The sequence below is a fragment of the Schistocerca nitens genome, chromosome 2 (assembly GCF_023898315.1).
Source record: "Schistocerca nitens isolate TAMUIC-IGC-003100 chromosome 2, iqSchNite1.1, whole genome shotgun sequence".
Taxonomy (NCBI): Eukaryota; Metazoa; Arthropoda; class Insecta; order Orthoptera; family Acrididae; genus Schistocerca; species Schistocerca nitens.
The window spans coordinates 858764487-858783324 of record NC_064615.1 but is presented as its reverse complement, the minus strand read 5'-3'; the positions used below and the strand labels follow the sequence as shown (position 1 = coordinate 858783324).

General features: G+C 41.8%; 1 protein-coding gene across 2 annotated transcripts in view; it reads right to left on the bottom strand.

Moving 5' to 3' along the window:
* The window catches only part of LOC126237120 (uncharacterized), a 331755-nt gene that overhangs the window by 258523 nt on the left and 54394 nt on the right, over positions 1–18838 (bottom strand). For both annotated transcript variants that reach the window (XM_049946935.1, XM_049946936.1), the window contains exon 4: positions 3196–3385. In XM_049946935.1, coding sequence (XP_049802892.1) covers positions 3196–3385 — 190 coding nt within the window. The remainder of the gene's footprint in view (positions 1–3195; positions 3386–18838) is intronic.

Below are 18838 nucleotides of genomic sequence, written 5' to 3'. Positions count from 1 at the left end.
ACAAACAACTTTAATTTAAGCCTACTGATTATCTTTTAATCTTTTGAGCTAAAATGTTGCTAATTCCCTATAAGAACTGAAGAAAACACAAAAACAAGACTTACATTAAGGCAACACAAAAACCAGTGGTAGAAATTAGTAGCTCCCTAAAACATTTTGCAGTTAATTATACTTGTTAGAAAACTCAAAAACAGAGTTAATTTATCATAAATGAAGATAATATAAGAGGCTACCACTCTTTAATGGAAAACTAGATGTAACACAGCACGCTGGTTAGAATATCTGCTACAGTAACTAAATCATGAGTGCCAATTTACTAGAAATTACTCACAGATTATGCAAATGACAAAGGTAGCTTCTGAAAATTCTAAAAAACGTGTATTTATTTGCGTTGAGATACAATGAAATTCAGGGATGATGTAGTCTTTGGCTGTAGCTGTGAACCACAAATACTGATTTGCTGTGAAATAAGTTAGGCATCCAAAACACTCATACTGCTAACTAAGAAAAATATAGTTTTGTGAGGGCTCTCAAAAATTTCTCATATAATTACATAATGAAATCAGAGAATAAAGGTTTTGAATAAGGGTAAGCCTATTGTTCTCAAAAATTTTAAAACGGCACTCATCAATATTCTAAATTTCACCATATAGCACAATACAAATGGGTGTTGATATAATCAATGTAAGATTATACAGAAGTGATGCGAACAGTAAAATATGTGAATCCAGAACTTGAAATCTGGCACATGAATCTTGTACATGCGATCTCACACAAAGAAAAATTCCAAAGTTGATTTTCATATACAAACAAATGTGTGTATTGCACGAATTTTTTAACTGAGCCGTTTCTGAGCACATTTCTACATTGGCATGCCAAAGAACACTGGAGTGTGAGTTTATCTCAGTCAAAATTGCTAAAATGTGCAGCACCAACAAAGCATGTCTTCTGCTGATTGCAGCTAAAAATATATGATGTGAAAACACAAAAGCAGATGATCTCAGTTTAATTTAAAATGATGAACAATCAGAGAGCTGCATAGCTGATATACTCAACAAATATCAAGTATCCAGTGAAACAAGAATCAACAAATCAGTTTGTATTGACCTGGAACTCAAATTGTCTATTTGGTGGCACCCATGGTTTGCATACAGATCACAAACAAAGCTCTCTGGGACATTGTTATCAGAGCAAAATTTTAGAACCCATCTAGCAGAAGATGCAATCAATCAAAATGACATTAAGGATCAAAAATCTTCGATGTCCAGAAAGGATACAAATGACTTTTCAAATCAATGCTAACGTGTAATCCAAACTCAAGCGTGTAGCTGCAGTCATGGGTGAGTCTAGAAGTCTGTCAAGGGGGGTGAGGGGGGTGGGGGTGGGGGCCTATAGCCCCAATACCTCCCCCACCCCCCGTGCCACCACCCCTGGCTGCAGTCCAACCTATATCTGAAAAATATGCAAGACAGGTAATTTCCATGGTGGTGTGCCATGTCTGGAGGTTAAATTTCTTCAAATTACTTTTTCTCAACACAGCAACCCCATGAAGCAATGGTACATTGGAACTCAAAAATCCGTACCAGCATCACAATATTATTCCTAAAACATATAAGGAAGATACTCAGGAAAGGCATAGGAAGCATTGCAGAAAATATCTTCCAAATGTTTCAACTCACAGAGTTAATGTCACTGATTTATATTGCCGCAGATTGCAAAATTTACAGATACATCTACTTCTACTACACAGAAACAAGCTACTTAGGAAAGGACACACAAACTACTCTCACTCAGCAAGAATATACCAACGATTAATCCAGTCCACTACTACGCACCCTATGCAATCAAATATCCTTGAATAAAGTCACAAGTTTGAAGATATGTACAGGGAAAGATTTTACCTATAAATACTACAGCTAAATGGCTAGAAGCCATCACCAAAACCTACCCAACTCTTGCTAACTCTCAGCATTAGGTGAAGTGTACAGCATTGAAATGAACGTGGAATACCTATACCCATGCAAGAAAGTGATTAGAATTTCGATTAGTATTATGAGAACTGCTATCAATATGATAAACGTTTTGTGAGCAGATTGGAAATCTTTCCCTGACACTACACACAATGCATTTGTTCATCTTATTAGACACTTTGAAATTTTTTCTTGTCTGGCTCAAGGCATTCAGGAATTTACTGGCTCTCTTCACTTTGGAACACTGTAGGCTTAAATCTCACTTAGGAAGCAAATATGGACCATCAGTGCACAATTATAAGTGTGCGATTCTTGAGACAGGTTACGAAAGGAAAATGACAATATAGAATAAGGCATCTGAGAAAATCTTTTACTTTACAAAGAAAAGTCTTAAAATGCAGACCATTTTGAGACCACTATGAGAACACTGAACACAACAGAGACAAATCATTGTTTGGTGCAACTTGGTTTTTTCCTTTATCTAAAAAAGAATACTGTTATTATTATTATTATTATTATTATTTTACATGTAAGAAAGGGGAATGATATGTTTTGCACACACATAAAAATTTATAAAACCTTGTAATTCTTATTTCAGTTCAACAAAACAGTTAGAAAAAAAAAACACTAACTAACTAAGAAACTGAGGATGATGAATATGGAAAGGGATAGTGACCAACTACAGTAATTTGCAATGAATAATGCAAACTAGAACTTTCTGTAACGGACTACCACTTGTGAGACTTCCAAAAATTCAGCATTAAACAGAAAGTATGCATTTTACAGAACCGTTGCAACTAAATGGTTACAGCTGGATCAGAATGGGATCAAATTTATTTTGAGGTTTAGATGATGACATAATAAATGCTCATGATGCCATGTTTAATTTTGTAATTGCTTTCTGAATCGCTTGATACTTTGTTTCTGCTTACCGTGCTCTTCGACTTATACAGTGTACACGACCATAATACATGGACATAAGTGGATCATCTTGTCCAAAATATAACCTTCACTTGGAAACTGACCAAAATGATAAAATATTTTAATGGAGGCACTTGTTACACTCTTCATTTACCCTGCAAAAAGCTCTAAGCAGTTCTCATTATCCACGGAAAATAGTCATCTTTCCCTCACGCACACAAAACATCATTAGATTTTTTTTTTAAGTCTGCACATTAAAGCACACAAGTTTTCAATAAAAAATAAAATTTAACTATACACATACTTGGTAATGTCTTTGCTGGGTCAGGTGGGATTACAATAGGGACCCATCCCCTCTTCCTCTGTGATTTTTCCAGAGATTTGTATGAGGATTTCTTTGAAGTACTGGTCTTCTGTTTTAAAACAAGTTCATTTACATGAGCTGTGCTTTCTTTGACTACAGGAGTCACATAAATTGGCTGAAATCCACTCAGCTGAAACAAAACAACCATTGATAACCTATCTGACTTAAAAAAAAAAAAAATTCACAATTACAACATGAGATCACAATGAAAAATACTCATGAGTTAAGTTTACAAAATTTGATGACAATGATATTATTAAGTGTAGCGTTGAATGAAGTGGACTCATTAGTATCACTACATAGTTCTGTATGTAATATGTGCTGATACAGGCAGTAAGAATTACAGAATGCAAGTGTTGGTATCATGATCGATAAGTGCATGAAAATAACTCTCAATTGCATAGTAGATAACTATTAAAGGATTCCATAACATTGCATGAAAATAAAACTAATACAATGAAAGACGATTTAGATGCAATACATCCGGAACATGAAGAACTCTCAAAGAAAAACAAAATAATGATGGAAAACAATCTCCTGAATGCTTAACAGTAAGCAATCTCAAGGGCTCTGTGGCTCTACAGGAAGAGGAATTTAATATACTAAAAGAGGAGAAAGAAAACTGGCGTTCTACAGATCGGAGCGTGGAATGTCAGATCCCTTAATCGGGCAGGTAGGTTAGAAAATTTAAAAAGGTAAATGGATAGGTTAAAGTTAGATATAGTGGGAATTAGTGAAGTTCAGTGGCAGGAGGAACAAGATTTTTGGTCAGGTGAATACAGGGTTATAAGTACAAAATCAAACAGGGGTAATACAGGGGTAGGTTTAATAATGAATAAAAAAATAGGAGTGCAGGTAAGCTTCTACAAACAGCATAGTGAACACATTATTGTGGCCAAGATAGACACGAAGCCAACACCTGCTACAGTAGTACAAGTTTATATGCCAACTAGCTCTGCAAATGATAAAGAAATGTATGAGGAGATAAAAGAACTTATTCAGACAGTGAAGGGAGACGAAAATTTAATAGTCATGGGTGACTCGAATTCGATAGTAGAAAAAGGAAGAGAAGGAAACGTAGTAGGTGAATATGGACTGGGGGGAAGAAATGAAAGAGGAAGCCGCCTGATAGATTTTTGCACAGAGCATTACTCAATCATAGCTAACACTTGGTTCAAGAATCATAAAAGAAGGTTGTATACGTGGAAGAAGCCTGGAAATACTGAAGGTTTCAGATAGATTATATAATGGTAAGACAGAGATTTAGGAACCAGGTTTTAAATTGTAAGACATTTCCAGGGGCAGATGTGGACTCTGACCACAATCTATTGGCTATGAACTGTAGATTAAAACTACAGAAACAGCAAAAAGTTGGGAATTTAAGGAGGTGGGACCTAGACACACTGAAAGAACCAGAGGTTGTACAGAGTTTCAGGTAGAGCATAAGGGAACAATTGACAGGAATGGGGGAAAGAAATACAGTAGAAGAAGAATGGGTAGCTTTGAAGGATGAAGTAGTGAAGGCAGCAGAGGATCAAGTAGGTAAAAAGACGAGGGCTAGTAGAAATCCTTGGGTAACAGAAGAAATATTGAATTTAATTGAAGAAAGGAGAAAATATAAAAATGCAATAAATGAAACAGGCAAAAAGGAATACAAACGTCTCAAAAACGAGATCGACAGTAAGTGCAAAATAGCTAAGCAGGGATGGCTAGAGGACAAATTTAAGGATGTAGAGGCTTATCTCACTAGGGGTAAGGTAGATACTGCCTACAGGAAAATTAAAGAGACCTTTGGAGAAAAGAGAACCACTTGTATGAATATCAAGAGCTCAGATGGAAACCCAATTCCAAGCAAAGAAGGGAAAGCAGAAAGGTGGAAGGAGTATATAGAGGGTCTATACAAGGGCGATGCACTTGAGGACAGTATTATGAAAATGAAAAAGGATATAGATGAAGATGAAAAGGGGGATATGATAATGCGTGAAGAGTTTGACAGAGCACTGAAAGACCTAAGTTGAAACAAAGCCCTGGGTGTAGAAAACATTCAATTATAACTACTGTCAGCCTTGGGAGAGCCAGTCCTGACAAAACTCTACCAACTGATGTGCAAGATGTATGAGACTTCAAGAAGAATATAATAATTCCAATCCCAAAGAAAGCAGGTGTTGACAGATGTGAAAATTACCGAACTATCAGTTTAATAAGTCACAGCTGCAAAATACTAACATGAATTCTTTACAGACGAATGGAAAAACTGGTAGAAGCAGACCTCGGGGAAGATCAGTTTGGATCCTGTAGAAATATTGGAACATGTGAGGCAATACTGACCTTACGACTCACCTTAAAAGAAAGATTAAGGAAAGGCAAACATACGTTCCTAGCAATTGTAGACTTAGAGAAAGCTTTTGACAATGTTGACTGGAATACTCTCTTTCAAATTCTAAAAGTGGCAGGGGTAAAATACAGGGAGCGAAAGGCTATTTACAATTTGTACAGAAACCAGATGGCAGTAATAAGAGTCGAGGGGCATGAAAGGGAAGCAGTGGTTGGGAAGGGAATGAGACAGGGTTTTAGCCTCTCCCCAATGTTATTCAATCTGTATATTGAGCAAGCAGTGAAGGAAACAAAAGAAAAATTTGGAAAAGGTATTAAAATCCATGGAGAAGAAATAAAAACTTTGAGGTTCGCCGATGACATTGTAATTCTGTCAGAGACAGCAAAGGACTTGGAAGAGCATTTGAATGGAATGGACAGTATCTTGAGAGGAGGATATAAGATGAACATCAACAAAAGCAAAATGAGGGTAATGGAATGTAGTCAAATTAAATCAGGTGATGTCGAGGGAATTAGATTAGGAAATGAGACACTTAAAGTAGCAAATGAGTTTTGCTATTTGGGGAGCAAAATAACTGATGATGGTCGAAGTAGAGAGGATATAAAATGTAGACTGGCAATGGCAAGGAAAGCGTTTCTGATGAAGAGAAATTTGTTAATATCGAGTATAGATTTAAATGTCAGGAAGTTGTTTCTGAAAGTATTTGTATGGAGTGTAGCCATGTGTGGAAGTGAAACACGGACGATAAATAGTTTAGACAAGAAGAGAATAGAAGCTTTCGAAATATGGTGCTACAGAAGAATGCTGAAGTTTAGATGGGTAGATCACATAACTAATGAGGAGGTATTGAATAGAATTGGGGAGAAGAGGAGTTTGTGGCACAATTTGACTAGAAGAAGGGATCAGTTGGTAGGACATGTTCTGAGGCATCAAGGGATCACCAATTTAGTATTGGAGGGCAGCGTGGAGGGTAAAAAGCATATCGTAAAGGGAGACCAAGAGATGAATACACTAAGCAGATTCAGAAGGATGTAGGTTACAGTATGTACTGGGAGATAAAGCAGCCTGCACAGGATAAAGTAGCATGGAGAGCTACATCAAACCAGTCTCTGGACTGAAGACCACAACAACAACAAAAGAGGATTTGCTCGCAACATGTTCCAGTATGAAGATCTCATGAAGAAGTGAAGAAAAAAGTGATAAACACACAACCTGTGTCTTAATCTCACAAAATTCATGTTTGGTTAGGAACACCAATAAAAGCAAATCAGTAATTGTAAACAAGCATCAAGATCGTAGTGTTTCCAACAAGGATTCCAGCAATAATGTATCACCAACAATGCAAGAAGAACTGTGCAGTCATATATATCATAAGATAAAACTAACAGTCAGCCAAAAACAGTTCAAGCAAAGTCCTTCAATTCAAAGTTATTGATAATTAAGTGCCAAAAATGAAGTAGCTAGGGAATTTCATGGGAAACCATATTCATGTTGCCAAAAAAGAACACTCCCCAAACTTGCATTTCTGATAATGTAGGAACTGTAACAGAAACAGATTATATCACTGGCAACAGCAGCCAACATCTAACATAGTATCAAAGAAAGTGTTTTTCACTGATATTGCATTTACACTCAATCTTTCAAATGAATTGCTCACATGTGAGCAAAGAAGTGACTAGTATAAACTGGCAGGTCTATAACCTGTGTCCAAAATTTGCAGAAGTTAATTAAGTAATGAAAGCTACCAAGTTTTGTAGAGAATATTATACACAAAATCGATTTCACTTAATCTCGGCAAAAGATAAATTGGTCATTTCATATCACAAATCAGAAAAAGAGAGAGAGAGAGAGAGAGAGAGAGAGAGAGAGAGAGAGAGAGAGAGACCCGATGACAGTGTTACATCTGATAAATCTCAATCTCTCACTGAGGTAAACTTGTTACCCAAGAATAAAACCGGTGAAAATCTGTGGCATACAACACAAATGTATCTAGTACACTTAATATAAATAATGTTACCAAGAAATATCAGGAAAACTACTCAGCAGATAACAAAAATATCATAGTCACACCTAATTCAGAAACTCTGAAGAGTGACTGAACAATCTTTTAGCTACAGTATTATGAAAAGGTTACATAATAGCTTTTAGGCGAAACCTTCCTCAGAAAAGAGAAGCACACGCACATTCACACAATCAAGATCTCTCTCCAGGAAGGTGGTACACTGCACACTGGGTTGAGGAGGATAAAGTAAAGTGTATGGCATAGAAATTGATGACATGGTGGCGAAACGAGGATAGGGTGTCCTGTACCTGGGTTCAGATCATGAAGATATCATCTCGAACCTGAACCAAACCAGGGGTTTGGTGTTTTGGGAGGCTACGAAGGTTTCCTCCAGACGGTCCATGAACAGGTTGGCATAGGAGGATGCCATGTGGGTGCCTATAGCTGTGCTGAGGATTTTTATTTATACTTTCCCTTCAAAGAGAAGTGGTTGTGTATTAGAACAAAGTTAGTAACATGTATGACAAATGAGTTAACAGGTTGGGAATCTGAGGATGTTGGAAGAGGTATGTTCAGTAGTGGCAAGACCATGGGCATGAGTGATGCTGAATACAGGAAACTGGCATCAACAGTGACTATTATGGATCCAGAAGGTAAAAGGGTAGGATGGAGGAGAGGAGGGAAGGAATTGGTTGTTGTCTTTGATGTGAGAAGCCAGATTTCAGACAATAGCTTGGAGGTGTTGGTCAATGAGGGTAAAAGTTCTTTTCAAGGGAGCACAACAATCAACTACAATGGATATGTACATGGACATGTTTGTATGGGTGCATGACAGCAAGGTTTTTAGCGCCCGCACGACAACAGATTGAGATGAGTGTCAGTAAAATACACAAAACAGTAAGATAAAACATCACATAAAAAAACCAGTAACAAAAATTGGAAAACTATGAGCGTACCCACACAGAACCACGGAATGAGGTGCTGTGTCAGTAGTAAAACATTAATGACACAAGAAGAAAGTGGTATAAGGAGCTAAAACAATGTAGCAGATGGATGTGGTTGGCTAACCACAAGAATAAAAAAAGAAGCCAGCCATTCTGCAACACACTAAAACCTCCAGCCTAAAAGTTTAGGCCAGAGTCCAGACACATCACAAAACTTGAAAACCTTAGTCATTCTCGTCTCACCATCAGCTAAAATAGAGGATAGATCCCCTACAATATTTGCTTCTGCCCTTGCATCACGATATAAAATGCACTGAGTTAAAATGTGGCTGATCGAGATGTGTGTGCCACAAGCACCACAAAATGGGGCATCCACTCGCCATAGTAAAAAGCTACTTGTGAAAGAGCAGTGCCCAATTGTAAGGCGCGTGAGGGTCACTTTATCCTCGCTGAGCACCTGGCACGAGGAATGTCACGGCCGGGTTGTTGATTTCACCAACCGCAGCTTATTGGCCGTCACCGCCAGCCATTCCTCATCCCGCAACTGCATGCACTTCCTGTGTAGGGCAGAAATGACACCCTTCAAGGGAATAGGACACTGTGCCGCATCCTGTCCTCTGCAGGCCTCCTTGGCAGCCCGATTGGCCTGTTCATATCCTCATATCCCTACATGACCTGGCATGCAGCAGAATAACACTTGCTTACCCTGCCGCTGGAGCAAGTACAGTTGGTCATACGTCTGCCAGACCAACTCCTTAGCTGGTTACAGGTTCTGTAACGATTGTGAGGCACTAAGGGAATTGAAGCAAATGAGAGACAGTTTACCCCAAATGCAACGTATCTCCTCCAGTGCCTTTAGGAGCACGTGGAGCTCTACTGAGGAAAAGGTAATCTCATCAAGAAGGTAAATCCTGGTGACATGGTCGGGGAAAATGACTGAGCAGCCAAGGGAATTCCCTAGTTTGGAGCCATCAGTGTACACTTCTATGAAACCTTGACGCATACCTAAAATGTTAAAAAAACAGATATTGAAACGTAAAATCTGACATACGATTTTTCTTAAAATTTGTCAAGTCTAAAGTAAGAGGCCAAGGTGGAAATCTGCTCCCACCATGATGTAAAACATGAAGACTAGTCACAACCATCTCTAGAAGGCAATCCTATGCACGAATCCCATACAGCCTCGTTGCCTGTTGCTGGTTACGAAAAAGCCTTTCCAGTGGAGACTGAGCAACAGTATGGTAGGCAGGTATGTATGGTGTGGACACTGTTTTATACACCTGGCACACCGTAAGTAGTTGTCACGTGACGTGAAGTGGTAGTTCACCAGCATCTGCACAGAGGCTTTGTATGGGGATTGTTCTGAATGTCCCAGTGGCCAACCGAATCCCTACATGGTGCACCACGTCCAACATCTTTAAATAAGAGGGTCTCTCGCAGACCCATACACCATGCACCCATAATCAAGCCGAGATTGCACAAATGCCCTGTAAAAGCACAGCAGACAAGTCCTTTCTGCTCCCCATGTACTGTGGCTAAGACATTTTAAAATACTTAAAGCCTTAAATGACAGATTTTTGAGGTCCTTAAGATGTAACCACATAAGCTTAGAGACAAATATGAGGCCCACAAACCTCACTGTGTCTTTAAAAGTAAGGAGAACTCAGGAAAGTTTAAATTGGAATAAGAACAGTTAAAAAGAACACACACAGACTTCTCAGTGAAAAACTTAAAACCACTCTTCTGCGCCTATTCATCCAAACATCAAAGAGTTAATTGCAACTGACGTGTTGTTGTTGAGAGGTTTGAAGAAGAGCAAACCACATGAAAGTCATCCACAAACAAAGAACATTGGACGGGACTTTTCACTATGGGTGTAATGCTATTAATAGCTACGGAAAAGATAGTCACACTTAAAATGCTACCTTGAGGGACACCGTTATCCTGCTCAAAGCAGTCAGACAGGATGTCACCAACTCATTATCTAAAATATTGTGTCAACAGGAAAGACTGAATAAAAATCTGAAGACAACCACGAAACCCCATTCATGAAGATGCTCCAGGATAAGAGGCCTCCAAGTAGTATTGTAGGCCTTTTTAATGTAAAAACTATACCCAGGTGATGTCAGTGTAGGAAAATCTGTTGTACAGCCGTCTCCAGGAAGGCAAGGTTATCAAAAGTGGAGCGATATCTCCTGAACCCACGCTGAAAGCGACTAAGGTGTTGCCTGGATTCTAAGATCCAGACAAGGTGGCGGTTGACCATCCACTCCAAGGTCTTAACCATGCAGCTAGTGAAGGCAACACTACACTCGGGAAAGTGACCTGACGCCTAAATGACATTAAAAAGTGCCTTGTGAGGTGTAGCAACATACTGTAATGGATCCTGTCATGACCAGGGGATGTGTCACGAGCTGCAGACAATGCAGAATCCAGCTCCCACATGGAAAATGACCAGTTGCAATCTTCATCAGAAGTGGAATGGAAGTCCAAACTATGCCTCTAAGCAACTGCTCCATGGGCTCGAAACCTGGATCCTGATTGGCTGTTGCAGTAACTGTGACAAATATGCCACCACAGTCTGGGAAATGACTTCCGGATTGGTTTAGAGAGTGCCGTTCCCCATTGCAGCACCCATGGGGCACTTTTGCCTCCTCTTCCACAAATTCTTCTGATTGTCTCCCCCACAACAGAACTTTTACGATTAATGATGTTCAGGAACAGTTGCCACGACCTCTTCTTGGTCTCTCTGGAATAATTCGGCGACTTTGCCCTCGCCACTCGAAAGATTCTCTGCAAGATTCTCTGCAGCTGGCCGACCCTTGAACCTATGCAGAACAGCATGCCTGGTCCTGATTGCATTCGGCACTTCACCATGGGACAGGTTGCCTCTTCTGTTGTCCCGTGGACTGTGGAATGGATGCTGCAGCGGCATGGTGGATCATTTTGGTAATATGATCCACCGATGCCTAGACATTCACACTTGTTCGAACTGGGTCAACTGGCTATAAAGAGTCCAGTATCCTCTACAGAGCACTCACTGTGGTGGCTTCCTTTCACTTTCTGCGTTCCGCCCCATCTGGCAGGTGACTCCAGATCAGGAAGTGATCACTTCCATTGAGTGCTGTGTGAGCAAGAGCTGGAGAGGAAAGCAAGAGATCAATGGCTGAGAATGAACCAGTTGCTGTGCAGAAGTGAGAGCTCTGTTCTGCATTTAGCAAGTATGAGCAAGAATGACACAAGAAGCCTCTCAATTGCTCTACCCCGGGGCAGGTAACTGCAGAGCCCCAAAGCACATTGTGTGCATTAAAATCACTACATAGGGTGAAGGGGCAGGGGAGCTGTGTGATATGGTCGGTTACGCCCATGTCATCAAGTGTATCATGTGGGGGAAGTAAAGAAATATACTGTCCACCGATGATGCATGTGCACTGATACAGCAACTGCTTGTAAAGATGTAAGTGAGAGGAGCAAGGAGTGGTAGTCGGTACTGGTGGAAATACCTATGCCTCCTCTAACTCACTCTCCACTGAGGTCGTCCTTTTTGTAGAGTAAATAGCCTCTTAGCTTAGGGGCATACATTTGATGGAAATGAATCACCTGGAGACACAGACATGGTGGTCTACAGACAGAGTTCCTCCACATGCGTCCTGAACCCCTGCGCAAGTTCCACTGTAGGATGGGAGCCATTTCATCAATGTGGTTTTAATTTACCCCTATCTTTGCACCGCGGAGGTGAAGCGCCTGTAGAGCGAGGGGGAGTGGAGGGACTGCCTGGATCCAAGCCTTCTACCTCCATGATGTCCCCCTCATCAGTCAGACATGAAAGAATGATGTCTGATGGCGCTTGGGATAGTTTTTGACAAGAACATCGTGAACCTTTCCCTGCACCCTGTCCCTTCAAGGGTGAGGGGGAAAGCGGGCGTTGAGAGGCACTCTGCTTGTCATGTACCTTCTCGACACTCACTACAGAACTGTTGCTGGTCTTTTCTGTGTTGGCTGCTTGGTTTGCTTTATCTTTAGTCATTTTGCCTTGGCGTTGTTGCAGACCAACGATGGTTGAACCCGGGACTCCAGTTGGGAGAGCTGAAGCCAGGGCCCAACGCGCAGTTTCTCGTCAGCAGGCTGAGCAAGTTCAAAAGCGTCAAGGGGCAGTGCAGAGTGATACAGCAGTATTCGTAAGTATTCCTTTGTTCAGCTATTTTACAGAAGCGTAATGTCGGCGCGCTGCCCACGTGCTGTTCCGCGAGTCCAGCTGTTTCGGCACTCCTGGACTGCCGACACTGCTGCTGCGGTCATCAAGCCTGCCCGACGATGGAAGTCAGCTGTGTACTACCGGTCACTGCCCGCCGAGGCGTAGCGACTGGCACCGCTCCACTGTCCGTGATTCCGGAGACTGTTACAGTCTCTGGTCCCTGCTGCCCTCCACCCCGTTTGGCCTGTTCTGTCCAAGCATGGGACGAAGGTGGTTGTACTGGTCACCTGTGGCCCTCGGCCACTGCTGCTCCCAGGACAGCACCGGACTTGAACCCGCGCCCTCCTGGACGCCATGCCACAACTTGCCACTAGTGGGGCTTGGCGGATGGCAACACCCACTGCTGTTCCCAACACTGTTTCAGCACTGCTGCACCTCCTGCAGCGTACGCCTCACCCGGACCCCGGTATGCCAGGTGGGAAGGGAACGTGGCCTATCCTGGACCCGCTGCAGACCACTGTCACTATCCTCCTTCAGGCAGACTGTGCTCAGCTGCCGTTACGTCTCGCCCTGGTGTTGTTTCCCCAGAGGCGGAATACAGCCCAAACAAGTACACAGAAACAAAGTACAGATTTACACAGAATATTTACAACATCTCTGCCAGACTGGCCTCTGTAAGCATAGACCTGCACAGGTCCGACCTGACTCTCGACTGACCTGGCACGCACCTCAAGCTAAAAGTGCCTGACTATTTATACTGCTTTTCCCCTCGTGTTGTTGAAGAGAGACAAAAACTATGACAGGGGTAAAGTCCCATGCGTCAGCCACTTACTCACCGCCACTCCCAGCTCTGGCCTACTGCCTCGCCTCATACATCACAATTTAAAGCAACGCTGCAGTTCCCTGCGTCGCTGTTGCTCCACTCCAAACAAATCGTACGTGCAATACTCCGCTGCAACTCCGCGCCGTGTTTACTCTGCCTAGCCTACTGGCTGCCGACTATTACCACACGCTGCCAGCGGCCCCAGACTTCATCGCGGAACCGCGCCTTTACTGAATTTTCAACAAAATTCCCCTTTCCTATGACTAAGACTAATACTAGCGCAGCACACCTCCCTCCTTTCAAGAAATATAACAGCTGTGGCCTGTGGCTGCGTAAACATATCTTGTTCACAAAACTTATTTGCTACAGACTAAAAACATTAACGCATACTCTCTTCGAAGTTATACTCGAGAAAAATAGAAAAACGGCACACCCTGTGGCTGAAATACTTACTGTCATTATTCTGTCAGTACGATGCTGTTGTAACGCTCGAACGTGTTCCAATACTTTATTAACTGTGATAGATACTCCCTGTGCATTAATAAAGGAATGCAACGTTTCCAAAAACTCTGTATTTAACGTGGAGTTTAAATATGTCAGATTCTGCATTGGTAATATCTCCAGAACCCCTTCCAGATAAAACAACATTCCCTGTGACAAAGTTAAAGCTGTTTCACCCGTACATGATGCTGTAAGACAGAAATCCTTCCCCATAATTTCACAAACCGTACTATTTATAATTATTCCACCCCCCGCAGTTGCAACCTCCCAATAACAAGTGACAATCATCCATAATATCGGCGTAAATACCGAATATAACCAATGCCTCCCTACCTTCTGGAAGTAGGAATGTGCTGATAACACCTCTTTCTCACAATCTGAGCCATTCGTAATCCCCAGGAACAATCCAACTTCGCATGTACTACTATCCGAAAAAACTGGTCGATTAGGGCAAATCATCACTCGTCCCTGCAAAGATAAGGAACGAAACATGCCTGTATCACTCCTTTCCACTACAAGTTACTACAACATCCTCAAAAATTCCCGATGGTTTACTCTGCCCCTATCGAATTCCCTGAACAAAAAGAAAGTGTCTCCCCCATATAATGACCCGAAAAAGGGGGGAAAAAAGAAAACACCAAATTATCCCTTGATACAAAAGCACAAAATACAAACATGCAATACAATATTACACATAATAATAATTTACTCCCTCCGTGACCGTAATGCACACGGAATGATATGCGTTCGCTGTTGTCCCTCCGCCACGACCTCCTCTTTCCATTTGCTTTACCTAGCCCCTGCAATTGGGTCACTTCCTTGTAATTGAGGTAATCCGTCCACCATTCCTTTAAAAGGCTTCACTCTACTGGCATGGATAACGGATGTTTTTGTTGGCAGCTGCACTTTAACATTTACAGGCAAAGTCATCTCCACGAACTGGTATGGTCCGTGGTACTTCGTCAAGAATTTTTCCGTCTTTCCCTTAGGTGTATATGGATTCGTGATCAGGACCCATTGACCTACCCTGTACAGTGGTAAAGGTCCCAACCACTTATTCTGTTCTTCCTGCCTTTCCAACACCCTCGTATTGGCCTCCTGTACCTTCTTCCAGACTTCCTGTATTGTCCATGCAAAATTCCTCACTGCGTCCCCTTTAGCTCCCGACTTCAGACACAGAATGTCAAACAGTAATGGCATATTTCTTCCATAGACCACCTTGAACGATGAAATTTCGACCCCCAAATGTATTTTGGTGTTATAACTCGATACGGAAGACAAACGTCCCAGTTATCATGGTTTCCATTCACATAACAACTTAGCATTTTTGGAATTGTCTTATGTACTCGCTCCGTTCTCCCATTCACCTGCGAATGAAATGGACTGGTCCATAATTTTTTAATTCTCAATAATCGACACAACTGTGTCATTAATTCGGGCATGAAGTTCGTTCCCTGATCCGTAATTATGGTATCAGGACCCCCCCCCCTCCCCCAAACTTCAATAACCAGTTATTGACTAAAGCTTGTGCTACTGTACTTGCCTGTTGGTCTGGTATTGCGACCATGGCTAGAAACTGCAAAAAGTGATCAATTATAGTTAAAACGTAAAGATTCCTTGCCGGTGTTTTGTTGTATGGCCTGCAGATATCTAGCCTGATAAAACTCTAAAGGTTTCGAATTTGCAATGGAATTCTTGAGCATGTCACATCTGCTCGCTGCGCACATGGTACACAATTTGCTACGTATTGTTCCACATCCCTTCTCTGAGTGCGCCACCAAAATCGTTCTGCTACTCGTCTTTCCATTGCTCATCGACCCCCATGCCCTGAAAGCACATGATCATGGGCCTGCTTTAAGACTTCCTCTCTCAAACTCTGGTACCACTACCTGTGGTCCACACCTGGTAACTCTTACCCAACAAATTTCCCTCCACAATGAAATGTGGTTGAGTTCTAAAACCCTGGCACTCTTCATCCTCTGCTTGTGCCCTTTGCCATTCCGCGACACTCTTACCCATTACTTCTAATGCATGTAACTTGTGACTTAATGCATCTGCATTCCCGCGTTTCTTCCCTGGCTCATGAATTACTTCAAAGCAAAACTCTCTCAATTTTACAACCCACCGTGTTAACCGACTAGAAGGATCCTCGAGTCCCAGTAACCATCTCTTAAATTTCCTACCATAAAGGTAACAATGAAATTACGTTACTCCATATATTACAGCCAACATCTCCTTTTCCGTTGTGGAATAATTCCGCTCTGCCGTATTTAACTGTCTGGAAGCATATACCACAGGATGCTCCTGTCCATTTACCATTTGCCGCAGAACACATCCTACTGTGCCATTTGAAGCATCACATGATAAGATGAAGTCGTCTCCAAAATTCGGAAACACCTACACCAGACCAGAAACTAACCTCATTTTTAATTCATGAAAGCTTGCTGGCATTCCTCCGTCCACTGAAATTTAACCCTTTTCTTTAAAAGCTTTGTTAACGGCTCATCTATTTTCGCAAAATACTTAAATTTATGATAATATGAACATAACCAAATATACAATTTTAAATGCTTCGTTGTACGTGGTGTTGGAAAATTTTGAATTGCCTGTATTAACAGAGGATTGGTTTGAACCCCTTATTCACTGATTACACGACCTGAATATTTGACATGCGTCTGCGCAAAATTACATTTTTCTAAACTTAATGTTAACCATGCCAACCACAATCTTCTAAGGACTTCTCTTAAACGCGATACATGTTGGAGTATATCCTTTGAAAATACTGTAATGTCATCTAGATAAACCATACGTGTCTTTGGTTTCAATCCTCTTAAAATCCTATCTAATAATCACTGAAATGTGGTTGGTACATTCTTCAACCCGAACAGCATACGTATATACTGATAGTGTCCCCCAGGAACAGTAAAAGCTGACTTTACCCTATCCTTTGGCGCTACTTCCAACTGGTGGTATCCACTCCGTAAATCCACCATCGTAAAATACTTACATTGTCCCAGATTATCCAATGTGTCAGTGATATTCGGAATCGGATATGCATCCGAAATGGTTTTCGCATTCAGAAACCTATAATCACAACAAAACCTATATTTCCTTGTACCATCCACCGACTTATTAGGTACGAGAACTACATTGCTTGAATACGGACTATCGCTATGCTCGATGATTCCATCCCGTAGCAGTTATTCTATAAACTCCTCTACTAGCGGTTGGACATGACGTGCTACCCTATACGGTTTCCTAAACACTGGTGTATTATCCTCTGTTGGTATGTTATGCTTCGTAATCGGTGTTGCTGGTAACCTACCCTCTGTTCCAAATAAATCGCTAAATGTCAATAACAATTCCTCCAACGCGACCCTGTCGTCTTCCTGCAAATTCTGTAGTTTTCCCCTCAATTGCGCTACATCGACGTTTTGCTTATGGCTCGCCTCTAAATCCTCCCTATCGAGGTAATCTTCATCAAAAACCTCCAATATGACCAATACCAATCCTTTCCACAAGCTAAAATCAACGCTTTTGACAAGCTAAAATGCACTCTGTTGAAGCTATCTATACTTACAGGAACCACATAATCTCCTTCCACATAACTTGCATGAGCTAAACTCCTCTGCACAAAACAGTGCGTATTATCCAACTCCTCATTACTCGAGAGTGGCTCCACCATGTACAACATCTCCTCTGGGAAGTCCATATTTATCGAAACCCAGACTACCTTCCCTGTACCTGCCGGTATGTTACCTTGCTGATCGACCTTTAAGGAATCCGTTCGCAGTTTAGCTGGTGTCACCTTAGTGTTAAGTGCGCCTTGCAACATTCGTCCATTTGCAACCATTTCCCCAGTAAAATATTGTTCCACTGAGTTCCACTGTTTGTTGCCAAAGGTCCATCTTCGCATGATGTTTGTCAAGGAAGTCCAGTCAGAGAATCACCGAATACCCCTCACCCACACATGGTAACACCTCTACCTGCTCACTAAACTCAGTTCCTGCGTCACAAATTGAAGTACGATTGTACCCAATGACTCCACTTTATTATCCCCCATCCCAATTAACGTATAACATGGTGGCTCAAGCCTTCTCCTGCTAACCAGGTCTAGACTAATAACAGACGCGTGCGGCCCCGGGTCAACCAGAAAACCTCTGTTCCTTTCCGTTCACCAAGCCTAATAAGCAGCATTCCGTCTGCGCACCTACAAGCACATTACCTAATTTCACTGGGCCCTCAACAGTTGAAGCAGTCCCGTTCTCATTTAATGGCTGCTGTCGCCGAGGTTCCCCCTACTTTTACTCCTGCAGTTCACTGCCCAGTGACCCATTTTCCCACATGAGTAAAACCGCAACTGACACTGACACTGCCTCCTAATATGCCCTACCTAGCCACAAACAAAACATTTAATTTCCACTGCCAGAACTTGGTGCTCCACCCTTTGCTTCGCCACATAATCTATCTCCTTTGAGTATGTGGCAATCCTTAGAGCTGCCGCAAGATCACTGGGATTTTCCAATCTCACCCGATGTGCCATTTCCGGCGGTACTCCCCACAAAAACACATCTAACGCCCTGTTCTCAGCCTCCTGTAACAGCACTCTTATTCATTTCCCCATTCGGTGACTGTTCGAACGTTTGTGCATTCAGCTTTTGAATCCTGTCTGAGAAAACCTCCACAGTCTCATTTCTTCTCATAACTAACACACTTAATTTTTCCTGGTACCTCTGGCGTAACCCAGCCTCAAGCTCTGCAGACGTCCCCACATTGTTCAATG